This window comes from Colius striatus, chromosome 11 (assembly GCF_028858725.1).
Source record: "Colius striatus isolate bColStr4 chromosome 11, bColStr4.1.hap1, whole genome shotgun sequence".
NCBI classification, from domain to species: domain Eukaryota; kingdom Metazoa; phylum Chordata; class Aves; order Coliiformes; family Coliidae; genus Colius; species Colius striatus.
This window is the reverse complement of record NC_084769.1, coordinates 17,767,359-17,781,577: the sequence shown is the minus strand read 5'-3', so window position 1 is coordinate 17,781,577 and position 14,219 is coordinate 17,767,359. Positions and strand designations below refer to the sequence as shown.

At 62.3% G+C, this 14,219-nt stretch overlaps 1 protein-coding gene across 1 annotated transcript; it reads left to right on the top strand.

Annotated features, from left to right (window-relative positions):
* Nucleotides 1-7,490: 7,490 nt before the first annotated feature.
* Nucleotides 7,491-12,845, top strand: LOC104560122 (sterol 26-hydroxylase, mitochondrial). The gene is made up of 9 exons (XM_062004789.1): nt 7,491-7,727; nt 9,773-9,963; nt 10,296-10,495; nt 10,581-10,778; nt 10,919-11,079; nt 11,360-11,526; nt 11,806-11,887; nt 11,978-12,178; nt 12,281-12,845. Exons 1-9 carry the CDS (start codon nt 7,491-7,493, stop codon nt 12,440-12,442), a joined length of 1,599 nt encoding a protein of 532 aa, XP_061860773.1. The 3' UTR covers nt 12,443-12,845.
* The last annotated feature ends 1,374 nt before the right edge of the window (nt 12,846-14,219 follow it).

The following is a 14,219-nucleotide window of genomic DNA, read 5'->3' as shown; positions in this document are numbered from 1 at the left end:
GCTCAATTCTTCCTCCAGCAGTGGACTGGGCTTTGTCCCCTTTTCTGAAAGGGTTACATCCCCCACTCCCTGTCTATCTCTAACCCCTGACTTGCCCATCACTACTTCCCTTGCCTCCATCACCAGCAGTTTCTCCCCTTCACTCAGACCCATTTGCTCCCCACCAGCAGCGCTTGGTGGTGAATGACTCAGGTTTTCTCTGCGGCTTGGCAGGGTTCTCCTCTCCCTCCTGGGCACAGGAGGAAAAAGACTACCATCACCTCTGGAGGTTTCCCACCTGCTCCTTTCCTGCCCTCCCACACAGGGACTGCACTCCAAGGCTTGAGCCGTCCTGGCCCCAGCACAGGGATACAGGGACCTTCACTGAGCTGGATTCTATCTCTGGGCTGCTGCACTATGTCCAGTCCCCACCAGCGCCCATCCTTCCTGTCCTACGGGAACCCCATCACCTCAAACCTAGGGGAGAAGTCAGCAGCAGGCAGCTTTGAGGAGGGGACATCCCTGTCAAGGCCAGGGACAGGTCTGACACCGTGCCCAGGGCCCCACTGCCTGTGGGCAGAGCTCAGCAGCGGCTCACTGCGGCTCCCAGCTCATCTGCCGGCTTGTTGAAAGTGCCTGTTGTCCCCCTGCCCCAAGCGCCCAGCCTCCTCGCAGCAGCAGCACAGGGCAGGTGAGAAGCCTTTATCTGATTTCCTAAGGGCAGAAAAATCCCTTTGATTTTGCCCTGAAGAGGGGAGCGGGAGGAGGGGGGGAGGCCCGTCCCGGCGAGCAGGTGCGGCTGGCGCACAGCGACTCTCCTTATCATGTCCCAGCTCTGTGCCAGGCTGGAGGGGGGCGAGGGGGTTGTGATGGCCCCAGTGCATATGTGGGAACTGGCCTCATTGCCTGAGTCTGCTGCTGAAACCGCAGAAGAGGGGCTGGTGGGGCGGGATGGGCAAAGGTAGGTTTCTTGCCTTGTGCCTGGACCAGGGGGCTGGGATCAGAGGTGTCCCTGCCTCCCTGCTTTTCTCCTAATTGCATTAAAATCTCCCTTTAGTGAGGAAGAAATTGAGGTATGAAGACGCTGAGACCTTCCCAGACAAGTAGGGAGTGATTGCCTGCTTCCCCAGCCCCAGGAGCCTGCTCATCCCCTCTTCTGCAGCAAGACCCGACGGGTCACATCCTCCAGGGGATGAGGCCACGGTGGTGACACCGAGCCAGGACTACGGGTGACAGGGATGTCACCAGCACCCCGAAGCAGCCTCCTCTGCCGTGGCTGATCCTTTGTCTCTGCCTTCCCTCGCTCTCTCAGCTCAGCCCCCCCCACCCACCCCCTGGCTTTTGTGTTATTACAAATTATAAAACAATTTTTTCCTGCCGTCCCGCATTCTTCTGCCTCCTGCAAGAATTTTAATGTATTTATTTTTGCTATCAGGGGAAAGCGCCGTGTTCCTCGGCCACCCCCGGGCAGCCCCAGCCCCGCTTAGGCCACTGATGGAAATTAATGACGGGGGGCTGCAGGGGGAGAGTGGGCACCCCCACAGCTGCAAGTTCCCCACTGGGGGAATGTCTGAGTGAGGAGGATGGAGGACTGGGCTGCAGCAAGGAAGAGTGGTAGCTCAGTTGGGACTGGTCCCCAGGAGATGCTGCTGGCTCTGGGCTGAGGAGGGGATGGTTGTTGGGTGGCTGGGCAGGGACAAGGGGTGCTTTCAGGTCTAGCTGCAGGGTGCTGTGATGGGAATTCATATCCCTGTGCAGTAGCACAGCCTTGGGCTTCCACTGGGGAAGAGGAGACCTTCCCCAGACACCAACCCACCCTGCCCCATGTGACAGCATCTCTATAGTGGTCCCTCTCCTGCTTCTGCGACAAGGCACCCCCAGATTGTCCCATCCTGCAGGGGGACACAGCTCCCCCACCCAACCCCTCTCTGCCCTTAGGCTGGTGCCGAGCTCTGGCTCTCACTCCCCACTGCACGGCCCCAAGGGCAGGGCTGGGGGTGCCCCTCTCCTCCCGCTCTTCTTGCAGCTTGGGGGGGGGCTGTGACAGCCGGGAGGGAGCAGATGGGGGGGGGAGGAAGGAACGAGCCTTTCCCGCTGTGGGGAAAGCGTGGCCACTTCCAACCCAAACACCCCGGCGCTCAGCAGCCGCATACTTTCCCAGCGTCCCTCCCCTCCTTTATTCCCGAGGACATTGGCGATCAAACCCAGGTTGGCCCCATCTCCCACTCCTGCAGTGAGGTCATCGAGCTGTGTTTGTGACATCCCAGCAGCTCCATGGCAGCGCGCTGTGATGTCATAAGCCTGGGGTTGCGACCTCACGGCAGGAGGAGAATGATCTTATTAAAACAACACGGTCCCCGTCCGCAGCCGCTCACGGCCGGGGGGACTCTGGCGCGGGGCAACGGGCAGCGGAGCGGCCAGTGGCAGCCCGAGGGACACTGAGGACAGATCCCTCCCTGGGGCTGTATCACCACTGGGAACCACGGGTAGCCCAGGACACGATAGGGTGACCAAAGCAGAGGGTAGCCCCCAGGGCTGAGCTCCTCAACCGATGCAAACGCACAAGCCCTGTGGTGCTGGGGTGAGGGTGAATTTGGGGACAGTCATGTCAGGGGTCAATACTCAGAGGTCCCCCAGGCTCAGCAGCAGTGCTGCCAGCCTCCGAGGCTGAGCATCTGAGGCCTTATCGGGGCGCAGGGCCCTTTCATGTCAGACTGGAGGGTGGAGAGCGGAGCTGACGAGGACCTGTCCCCAGATCAGAGCTGCCCGGTGCTGACAGCGAGCGTGGGGCCTGTTCTTAAATTAGATGGGTCTCCTGTCTGCCTCTGGATGGTGCTCATGGCCCCTGCCCCATGGGCAGACACAGCCTGGTGCTTTGTGTGGCCATTGTCTTACACACACATACACACACACACACACACACACACACACACACGTGTGTGTGGGCACACACCATACCCCCCCAGGAGGACTGTTCAGCAGCTGGGCAGCACTCAGGCACTGACAGGAAAGCGAGGGAGAGAGGAGTGAATGGCAGGATGGACAGATGGATAGGTGGATGGCTAGTTGGATGGACAGTGGATGGGCAGGTAGATGCAGAGATGGGTGGGAAGAGTGATGCACATGTTTGTTGATGGATGATGGATGGGTGAATGCACAGGCAGCTCAGGAGATGGATGAAGGGATGACTGTGATGGCTGCATGCAAGTGTGGATGGGTGTGTGGATGGATGGGAGAAAGGATGGCCCTAGCACTACTTAGTGAGCTTCCATGCCTCTGGATATTGTTGCACTTTCCCAACACCCCCAGTTTCACACAGCAGCGGTAAAGGCCCAGGCCTGTCCTGGCAGAGAAGGGAACATCCACATCCTAAGGGGAAAAAAATTGCCTTTGTTTTTGCTCAGCATCCCAAGGGCCTGACCATGTGTCACTGCAGCAGTGCACCCTTGCTGCTAGCACAGGATCTGCTCTCTGCTGGCCAGAGGAGAAACTGAGGCCAGGGAGGACTGGCTTGCCATGAAGCAAAGCTGACACCATTGTTCTGCAGGCAGATATGGTGCTGCGGCCAGCCCTGCTCCCTGCAGCTCCCTACACACCCATCTGTCCGGCCCTGGGAAGAACACACACTGCAGGGGCTGGGAGCAATGCCACTGCGAGGGGGTGTCCTTGGGCCCCCGCAGGCTGTAAACATGATGTCATGTGGCAGTGTACACAGCCCACTCTGTGTGCTGGTCCCCGAATGGGCTTCACAAGTTCTGCGTGGGAGGCACCGGCTGTGGCCCACAGCCAAGGGAACTGGATCCGGGAGATAAAATCGCGTTTGCTTTGGGCTGGAGCAAACAGCATTTTGGAGGAGTAAGGGACAGGGAGAGTGGCTGGAGTCGGAGGACACTTCCCTGCCTCAAAGGACTTGGTGGGGATCAGAAGGGATGGGGGACAACCCAGCAGAAGCCAGTGCTGGCCTGGCTGGTCCCAGCTTGTCTCCCTTCGTGCCTACTTGACTTAGAATAACTCCGTAGGCACTTGAAGTCACTAATCAGCCGGGACCACTTGAGAGCAGCCCGGGGCTGCCTCCCGTCTCCCACGATAACAGGCCGCCAGCCCCAGGCTCGCTCCAGTCTCCCGCTCCTGTGTCCTTGGGGAAAGGTCCTGGCCCCCTGGGGTCCCATGGGGCACAAACTGGGGGGGGAAGCCCAGAGCAGAGCTCACTGCTGAGGGTGCTGAGCACTCCGTGGTGGCAGGGGGGCTGGACACCATCATATTGATTGATTTATCTCTTGTTTCGAAAGCTTTGTACTGTCCCCAAGCCCCTGCCCAGGCCCAAGGATGAGACAGAGGAGATGGGGACCTTTGTGAGAAGGACAAAAGAGTCCCACTTGAACCCTCTATGTTAGAGAAGAGCAGCTGTCTCCGGGCCTGGGATCTGTCCCCATCACTCCAGATCTCCCCATGTCCCCCCCTGTGCAGTCCCACCGGCACCAGCACGGCTCATGACTCAGGCAGTGACAGTGTGGTGACACACAGCTGGCGTGATAGGCCATCTCCAGTTAAATGCTCTGAGTTATTTACTGTCCCCAAGACCCCGGGCTCAGGCTTCTCACAGTCTGGGCCTTCCTGGGGGGTGAGTCAGGGGATGTCCTCCCCAGGGACACCCCGCTTTCCCCTCAGCTGTGAGAGAGCAAATGGGGGTTGGTGGATGCAGCCCTGGGAAAAGTTTCCAGCTCCTAGGTGACACTGCATAAGTCACATAAAGAAGCTGTCACTGTCCCAGCAGTCAGGACCCTCCTTGTTGGTGGCAGCACTCCATGAGCAGTGTGTGGTGGATGGGCTGAGGAGCAGAGCATCAAGGGTGTCCCACGGTGGGTCCCACTGCTGAGGTGAGGTTGTACCTGATGAGATGACTGTGAGATGAGCAGAGTTGCATCATCCCTGAGGCAGAGGCAGGCACAAGATGGGACCTGACACTGCCAGCTCCACATCCCCATGGTGTTGCTCTCCCGCCTCTGCCCTGCTTGTCACCAATCTGGGACCGGGGCTGGCCCAGCTCTCGGGAACTTCCCGGGAGCTGGCGATGCCCCGAGCTCCTCGCGGCACCCTCCGGTGTCCGATGTGTCACGGCCCAGCCGCTTCCCTTCCGAAGTCCCCGCCAGGCGATTCTGGGGGGGGACTGACTCACTCCACCACCTCCGCTTCCTGCACGGCCTCCCCCCAGCCCTGGCAGCCAGCCTCGAGGGGGCCACGGACGGTTCCCCCGCCGCTGTCCCGGGCCGCCCTCCCGCCGCTGCCCGCCCGCCGTCTGTGCAAGGGCGGGCAGCACAGCCTAGCGGCGGGAGCTGGAAGGGGCTGGGCTGCTGGTGCCGCCCCCTGCCCCCCCTCCCCAGCCGGGCTGCCAAAATAAAGCCTGTCCTGACACAAAATCAAGTGTGGAGTCCTGCACCCGGGTCGGAGCAAGCCCCCAGTGTAGACTAGGGGATGGATGGATGGATGGGTGGATGGGTGGGTGGATGGATGGATGGATGGGTGGAAGGAAGGATGGAGAAGGACTTGGAGATACTGGTGGATTAAAACTAGGGTGGCAATGTGCACTTGCAGCCTGGAAAGCCAATCAGACCTGGGGCTGCAACACAAGGCAGGGAAAGGGAGGTGATGCTCCGCCTCCATGCCACCCTAGTGAGACCTCACCTGGGTATTGCATCCAAGTCTGGGGTCTTCAGTACGAGGGACATGAATCTGCTGGAATGGATCCAGAGGAGGGTCCCCCAAAATTATCAAAGAGCTAGAATATCTCTTCCATGAAGAAAAGCTGAGTTGGAGTTGTTCAACCTGGAGAAGAGAAGGCTTCAGGAGACTTTATATCAGTCTTCCAATACATAAAAGGGTTTATAAGAAAGATGGATAGAGGTTTGTTTGTTTGTTTGTTTGTTTGTTTGTTTTACCAGAGCCTGTAGTTTTTCCAAGGGGCCACAGTTTTCAGCCAAAAGAGATGACTCTGGGCTGGGCTGAGGCAGAGTGAGCTGCAGGGCTGGCTGGGAACAGCCATGAGATGGCGACAGGCACTCAGGCTTGGCTCTCCCAGGCTGAGGTGCCTCAGCAGTGTCTGCAGGCACAAGGTGTCCAAATCCTGCGCGGCCAACCCCTGCACCGCTGGCAGGAAACACAGCAGGAACCACTCTGGAACTCAGTCTGGGATATCCCTTGTCCTCCAGTACAGGCAGGACCGAGGGGACAACAGCAACTCACAGGGCTCAGATGCGTGTCCAGTGTGAGGACAAAACGTCCCCTTCCAGGACCTTGAACCCACCACTGGACAAGGGTGGTTAATGATCAGTGGTGGGATGTCCTGGCCAGTGGCATGGTGCTGCCTGCCCCAGGAGCGACACCTGGGCAAAGCAGTGCCCTGCCCCACAGCCTCAGGATCCAGTGGCAGTGCCACGCTGGCCAGAGGGGATACGTCCTGCACACATGGTCCCAAATATTGCCACAGCAGAGACCTGCTTGTGGACTGGACAGCTTGGCCTGCACTCTGAGCAGATGCCATGCTCTCCCTGGCCTGAAGACAAACCTGGCCTGAAGAAAAACCTTTGTTTGGCCTGCCAGCAGCCACAAGCAGTGGGCCAAGGTCTCTTCATCTGGGCTTCAGGAAGAGCAGAGAGAGGCCCTGGAACCACCTGGATCCCGGTCCCCAGGGCACCATCCCGCACTGCAGTGTGATGGGACAGGGAGAGGGGCATGCCAGGCAGGGGATGGAGCCAGGGCAGGAGGGCTTAGGCCAGGAGCCCTGAAGAGCTGGCCCAGGGGTGAGCCTGGTGCTTCTGTGTGGTGTGCAGGGCCTACCAGCAGTGCCTGCTGCAGTGCCCAGTGCCAGTGCCGGTGCCTGGTGAGCAGCCCCCATGCCCATGTGCAATGACTCTGGTGCTGGTTGCAGTGCCACATGCTACCCTGATGCCCAGGATGCTGCACCTGCTGTTCCCATGCCAGTGCTGGCTGCCAGCTGCCTGGTGCACAGTGACAGTGTGTGGTGCACAGTGTGTGGCACCTGGTACGTGGCACCGGGTACTGCTGATACCGGTTCCTGGTACTGAGCACCTGGTATATGGGCTGTGATGCCACTGAGCAGCGTCTGGTGTACAGGACTTGGCGTATGGCACCCGGTAACACGGCATCTTGCACCCACTGTGCCCTAACCGGTACCCAGTACACTGCAGCCCGTATCCAGGGCCCGGTAGCAGGTGCGCAGCAGCTGGCACAAGGTGTCCGGTGAGCACTGCCCGGTCCCCGCCGGGCAGCAGCCAGTTCCCCCGAGGACCCACCGCACAGTCGCCAGCACCGGGGCCGGCACCCAAGGCGCAGCAGCACCCGGTGCGCGATGCTCCCTCGGTTCCCGGTACCCGGTGCCCGGTTGCCGCCCCCGCGCCGCCCCGCGCACCGCCCCCGGTGCCGCCCCCCCTTCCCCCCCACACCGCCCCCGGTGCCTCCCGGCCCCGCCCCGTCCCGTGCGCTGCCGACGGAGCATGGCGGGCCCGAGCGGCGGGGCCCGGCGGCCGCTGCTGCCGTTGCTCCTCCGCCCCCGCCCGCCGCCGCCGCCGCTCAACAACCCCGGGCCGCCGCGCAGGACCGGGGGCTCGGCGGCGGCGGCGGCGGGGCCGGCGCGGCTGAAGGGACCGGAGGAGCTACCTGGGCCGGGGTTGCTCCGGACTTTCGTCTGGCTTTTCCTGCGGGGCTACCTGCTGCACACGCACCGGCTCCAGGTGCGCCGGGGCAGCCCGGCCTTGGGGGCTGCGGGGATGCGCGGGGGCGGGGGGTGGGGGGCGCTGGGAGGGGGGCGGGGGGTGGCGGGTCTCTCGGGTGGGCTACGGGAAGGATGCCGTGTGCGGAGGCGAGGGGGCAGCTTTGCAAGGAGACGAGAGTAGGTTTGTGCTTTGGGCAGGGGCAGATGGGCTCCAGGGCTCGGGGCAGAAACCTCCGAGTGATGGCGGGGAGCTGGGCGGGGGCGGCGGGGCCAGAGAGAGGAGGAGTGGGCGGGGGGGAGCAGCCCTGCGCCCTGGGGTGATGCTGGGGCCAGCAGCGCGGAGAGGGGCCGGTGCAGAAGTGGATGGCCCCGGGAGGAGGGTCCCGCTGCTCCGAGATCCGTAAGACGGTGAGACCGCCGAGGGCAAAGGTTCGGGGGCGGCTCACAGGGTATTGGCATCCCAGGCGGCCCGAGCTGCCCCTGTCGCGACAAGCTGGAGGGGCCGAGGTTTGTGAAGCAGGCAGCGAGGCAGGTGTTTGGGCAGATGGTATCTGGGCAGGCAGAGGAGGGAAAGGCAGGGGTGTTTGTTTTCTTTTGTCAACACTTCCTCATACATCGGATGAAGCAAGCGATTGGCTCGGCTGGCCCAAAGCCAGGCAGCATCTCCCAGCGCCACGGAGCTCTGACCGGCCGGAGGAGCGAGTAAGATCAGGCCTCCCCGGCACCGCAGAGCACCGGGCACTGCTGTTGGGAGAAGGGACTGTCGCAGGGCAGGGAGGGCTTGGAGAGCGGGCACGAGAGCTCCCCGCTGCTCCCTTCTGCCCTTGGAGCACCAAGCACGGCCCGGCTTTGCGGACAGATGCCTTCTTGCTCCAGATGTGCCTTTTCCGAGATTCTGTCAGTTCCAGCTTCTCTCAGCCCTGCTCTCCAAGGCCTGTGCCGTGTCGCGTCCTGGCTGGCAGCAGATGCCAGCGGGCACGCTTCAGCCTGGGCCACGGCTGCCCACGGCCCCTTACAGCGTGTTCATCCCGTGAGCCGCCTGCAACAGCGGGGCAGCCATCCCTCCCTCCTCCTTCTTCTGCCACCACAGAGGAACGTCTCCCCGCGGTGACGAATCCAGCTGAATCCGGGCGCGGGCTGCGATGCAGTCAGTCACCAAGGGAGATTGTACCACGTGCATCCCCGCAGCCTCGGGGAATGGGCACCTGGGCTTCCCAGCTAGGTCCCTGCAGCCCCAGGGCTTGTTCACTCTCCACAGGTACTCTGGCAGTGCCTGGGTGGGGTGGAAAGCATCCCTTGGATGGAGCCGCGTGCAAATGGGTGCCCAACTGCCCCCGAGGGATGCACTTGGTGGTCAGGTGCTCCCCAGCAGGGAGGCAGGCATGGCACCCGTGGGTGCGGCAGAGCAGAGGGGAGGTGCGGCCATCAGAGCCCAGGATGGGGCTGGTGTTCCCCAGCTGGCTTGTGAGCCCACAGCCGCTAGGACCATATCCTTGAGGTGGCAGCATGTCCTGGAAGCAACTCAATCCTGCCCCAGCCTGGCACTGCCCTCCCACCACTGATCATTAACCATCCTTATCGGGTGGCAGGTTCAAGGACCCACACGGGGATCGTTGGCCCCAGGATGAGCAGAGCTGGGGCCAAGCTGGAAGCAGCAGCGCTTGGAGCTGCAAACAGCCACTGCAATGGTCCTGCACCTCAGCAGGACTCTGTGCCTGGCAGTTGTCCGTGTCCCCCCTTATCCCCTCTTGGCCTCACTTCCCTAAAAGACCCACTAGGCTCCTCGTACATCTCTGGAGTGGGTGACAGATGTGCCAGCCTGTGCCAGGGGTCAGTGCCTGCTATGGTAATTGATGGCAGAGGACATGTGCCTAGAGACACCAGCCCAAGCCGTCTGCAGAGCACTTCAAGGATGGTGCCAGTTTGGGGGAGTCAGAGATGGGTGCATGGGCCCAGCCAGTGCTGAGGGGTCCCTGGGATGGGTGCAAAGCATCAGGGAGGGACTGATCCAGCCCCAGTGCTGGCCCTGTCCGGTTCACTGAGCCATGCTCTGGTACACAACAGGTGATGTCCCGGCGCATTTATGGCCCTATCTGGAAGTCAACCTTTGGGCATTACGAGAACATCAACATCGGGAGCCCAGTGGTACTGGAGCAGCTGCTACGGCAGGAGGGCAAGTACCCCATGAGGAGTGACATGGCCCTGTGGAAGGAGCACCGGGACACCCGGCGCCTGCCCTACGGACCCTTCACCGAGTGAGTCCTGCCCGGGCTGTGCTCTGCGGGGTGGTAGGTGGCTCCGGTCCCTTCCTCAGGTGTAGGGCCCGGGTGGCAGCTCTCAGTTTCCTCGCCAGCAAACACTGTGACACACGCACCTCCAGACACACACACCCCCCCCCGTAATACATACCCCACACACCCCCTACACCCCGCCCCCAAACAGAAGGACATGACCATGGTGGGTGGAAAGACCCCCGGGTTGGTTCCCGCCCTGTATGAGAAGGATGTACCCGGGGCTTGGGAAACTGCTGCCAGCCAGGACCCTCTGCCCGGCCGTGCCCCCGGCGCTGAGCCCCGTCCCCGCGCAGGGAAGGAGAGCGCTGGTACCGCCTGCGCCAGGTCCTCAACAAGAGGCTGCTGAAGCCCTCGGAGGCGGTGCTCTACGCCGACGCCATCGGGGAGGTGGTGTCGGACCTGATGGTGCGGCTGCGGGACGAGCGGAGCCGCAGCCCCTCGGGGGTGCTGGTGGGGGATGTGGCCAACCTGCTGTACCGCTTCGCCCTGGAAGGTAGGTCCTGCCCCTCGCCCCTGCCCTCCTCTGCTCTTCGCGTTGCCACAGAGATCCGGATGAGGCCTTTCCCCCTTCCCCCCAGGGATCTCCTACATCCTCTTTGAGACTCGAATCGGATGCCTGAAACAGCAAGTCCCTGCTGAGACCCAGCACTTCATCGACTCCATCAACCTCATGTTCAAGAACTCCATCTTTGCCACTGTCCTGCCTAGATGGAGTCGCAAGGTGCTGCCCTTCTGGGACCGCTACCTGAACAGCTGGGACACCATTTTTGCCTTTGGTGAGTGGTGATGATGGGGGCCCAGTGTGGGGGGGAATCAAACTCCCTAAGGACCCTCAAAAGTGGGGCAGTCCCCGGCCACGTGCCATTTTGGCCGCCCTCGCTCTGTCAGCGCTGGGTCCTGCTCTCTGTCCCTGCAGGCAAGACCTTGATTGACCGAAAGATGGAGGAGCTGGAGGGGCAGGTGGAGCGGGGCAAGGAGGTGTCTGGCTACCTGAGCTACTTGCTGGCCAGCGGCAGGCTCAGCCTGGATGAGGTCTATGGCAGCGTGGCCGAGCTGCTGCTGGCCGGCGTGGACACGGTGAGAGGGGGGAAGCCATGGGGACACACACAGCCACGTTCCCTTCTGAGTTCTGGGCTGCTGCCCCACAGGGACATACCCTCAGGAATCAGTCAGTACAGAACCTGTCCTTTGCTCCCTGCCTCGCACCCTGCCTCAGTTTCCCTTGCACTTGCTGCCCCTCACTCTTGTCTGTGAGCTATCTGGTGCTATGCTGATGCAGCTATGCTGGTGCAGCACAAGGCTGCTCAGGTACTAGCCCCATCTTCCTCACTCTCCTCGGTGCTCTCTGCTCCCTCAGACCTCCAACACACTGTCCTGGGCCCTGTACCACCTCTCCCGGGACCCGGGAATCCAGGAGACCATGTACCAGGAGCTGAAAGCCGTCGTGCCCGCTGACCGGTTTCCCGGTGCTGAAGATATCCCCAAGATGCCAATGCTTCGGGCAGTTATCAAGGAGACCCTGAGGTACAGCCCAGCCTTGCTGCTGCCCCAGGGTCACATTCACCAGCCTGTTCCCCAAGGGCAGCCCTTTCTGCCCCCCCCCCCCCCCCCCTCCTTGGGGGATGCACCAGGCAGGCAGGGTGCAGGACTGGATTCCAGTTCCTCAGGACCACATCCGTCCCCCTCCTCCCTGGGGAGGGGGGCGGAGCTGCTAGGGAGCCGGAGATGCTCTCCTTCGTCCTGGTGTAGCTCTGGGGTCCTCAGCTGGGTCGTACTCCCTCACTAACTCTCTTCACATCCCAGGGTCTACCCCGTGGTGCCCACCAATGCCAGAGTCTTCTATGAGAAGGACATTGTCATCGGAGACTACCTCTTCCCCAAGAACGTGAGTGGGAGCCGTGCCGTGGGGACCTCCACTGTGCTCAGTGGGGCTCAGCGGGGTTCATTAACCCCCCACCCCGCTTCTTCCCCGCAGACCCTCTTCGTCCTGGCACACTACGCCATGTCCCACGACGAGACCTACTTCCCCGAGCCCGAGCGGTTCCTGCCCCAGCGCTGGCTCCGGGGCTATGGCTCCCCCCACCACCCTTTCAGCTCCATCCCCTTCGGCTACGGGGTTCGCGCCTGCGTCGGCCGCCGCATCGCCGAGCTGGAGATGCACCTGGCCCTGGCCAGGGTGAGCGGAGACCCCCACCCCCACTCCGGGTAACTCGTCACGAGCTGGGCTGGGGGCTCCAGGGGATCCCCGGGGCACTGCCACCTCCCCTTCTCCCCGCAGATCATCCAGGCGTTCGAGGTGCGGCCGGACCCCCGCGGTGTAGAAGTGACGTCCGTGTCCCGCATCGTCCTGGTGGCCGATAAGCCCATCAACCTGGAGTTCATCGCTCGCCCGGGGACCCCTGACTGCGCACACACCCCCCTTGCCCAGGGTGCCCAGTAGGGATCCTCGCTGCCCCATGGATAGGGGCGGGAAGGCAAACCCATCCCAGCACCCACTCCCCGCTCCGCTTGAGCTGGGGGGCTGCCAGCCCCACTGTGGGGAAGATGTGGTGGAGGGAGGTGAAGGATGCTCCCAAATAGCCCCTGGGGCACTAGTATCCCCCTACCCCAAATCAGCAGGAGGCTTGGGGAACTGCTGTGCCTTTCACACGCCGCGAGGGGTCATGTACCCCCTTCCTGTGCCCGGTCAGGGAGCCGGGAGCTCTGCCGGGGTGGTTGGGAAGCGGGGAGGGGGCTTGCAGCCATTCAGTGTCTCCTTCATCTGGTCCTTGTGTAGCTGCGCGTGGATCTGTGCCTGGAGCCAGGACACCCGGGTCCTCTCTGAACAGCTGACCTTGGCCTCAGCAGCTTCTCTGTGCCTCAGTTTCCCCCCTGTCGCCCAAGGGACGGTCGAACGCCGGCGGGGGGTGGGGCTGGTGCCTGGGATGGAGCAAGCCCTGGCCCTGGGCAAGCAGGGCAATAGCTCAGCACGTCCCCCACGATGGGGAGGAGACCTGTCACCACTCACCACTGGCACCGTGTCAGGGACAGCCAGCACGTGAGGGGTGTGCGGCACCCAGGGCACCATGTCAGGGACAGCCAGCACGGGAGGGGTGTGCAGCACCCAGGGCACCATGTCAGGGACAGCCAGCACGGGAGGGGTGTGCAGCACCCAGGGTCTTTCACTGTCAGCCATTATTTCACTGAGATGCTGCTACAGGGAAAGATGGACTCAAGTTCCCCCATCCCCAGGTCAGGACATGGGGCTGATATCTGGGGCCATCACAGGAGTTCAAAGCTGGCAGCAGCCCCAGGCAAGGGATGCATTGTCACTTCCTGGAGGACTGGATTATGGGACACCCTAACAGTGTACCCCCCTTGCCTTGGGGATCCTGATGGAAGCAGCAGGCAGAAACGTTACTGGCTCTAAGGCTGCTTCCTGTCCCTGGGGTGTCCTCGAGAGGACCTGCACACCACCACCATGGTGTTGCTGTCACCACAGGGGCAGATGTGCCACCATGTGCCCACTTTGCCCTCACTGGCATCTCAGGCTCAGTCTCCCAGCCCTGCTGAGCAGCCGACACCCCCTTCCCAGCTTGGCTCTCCCCTGAGGAGCCAGGCCCAGCTGCACCCCAGAAAGGCAAGGTAGCAGTTCCTGGCGTGGGCTGCTTTATTACAACAAGGATGAACAGACCAGCAAATAAATAAATACCCCCCACCCACCCCCCAAAACGTGCACAGGTACCCAGTGCAAGTGCCTGTCCTGGTGCCAGCTCTGGCACAAGCTGTGCCTCTGCCAGGGAGCTCCAGCCCTGCGTGACCCTACAACAAACGAGGCCGTGTGTGCAGCTGAGCCCATGGTAGCAGGCAGCGGGCACAGCCCATGGGGCTGACAGTCCTGGCCGAGGCGCCTGGATCCAGCAGCGGGATGGGAGCAGGGTGGTCAAGTGCTCTGGGGCTGTGCAGGGCCACGCAGGTCCCCATGCCCAGCTGCAGACTTGGCACGGCTGCTTCGGCCTGGTGCCCATCGAGCGTCACCACATGCTCGCTGGCAGGAGGCACCCCCAGGCCCCCTTTCCCCAGCTCCCTGCAGCCAACAGGATTCGGCCCTGGACTCAAGACGAGCCCCAGGACCAGAATGGGCGGGCAAGTCTTCCCCTTGGAGAGCCTCTGTGGCCCAAGCCTCCTCCCACTGCCCCAGGGCCATGCGAGAAGCCCCCAAGTCAGACTAGGCAGTG

What these genes read in the sequence shown, in the direction of transcription:
- LOC104560122 (XM_062004789.1), top strand. Translation starts at nt 7,491, where the DNA reads ATGGCGGGCCCGAGCGGCGGGGCCCGGCGGCCGCTGCTGCCGTTGCTC. An exon ending in TGCACACGCACCGGCTCCAG is followed by an intron (nt 7,728 to 9,772) that starts GTGCGCCGGGGC and finishes GGTACACAACAG; the next exon opens with GTGATGTCCCGGCGCATTTA. An exon ending in CCCTACGGACCCTTCACCGA is followed by an intron (nt 9,964 to 10,295) that starts GTGAGTCCTGCC and finishes GTCCCCGCGCAG; the next exon opens with GGAAGGAGAGCGCTGGTACC.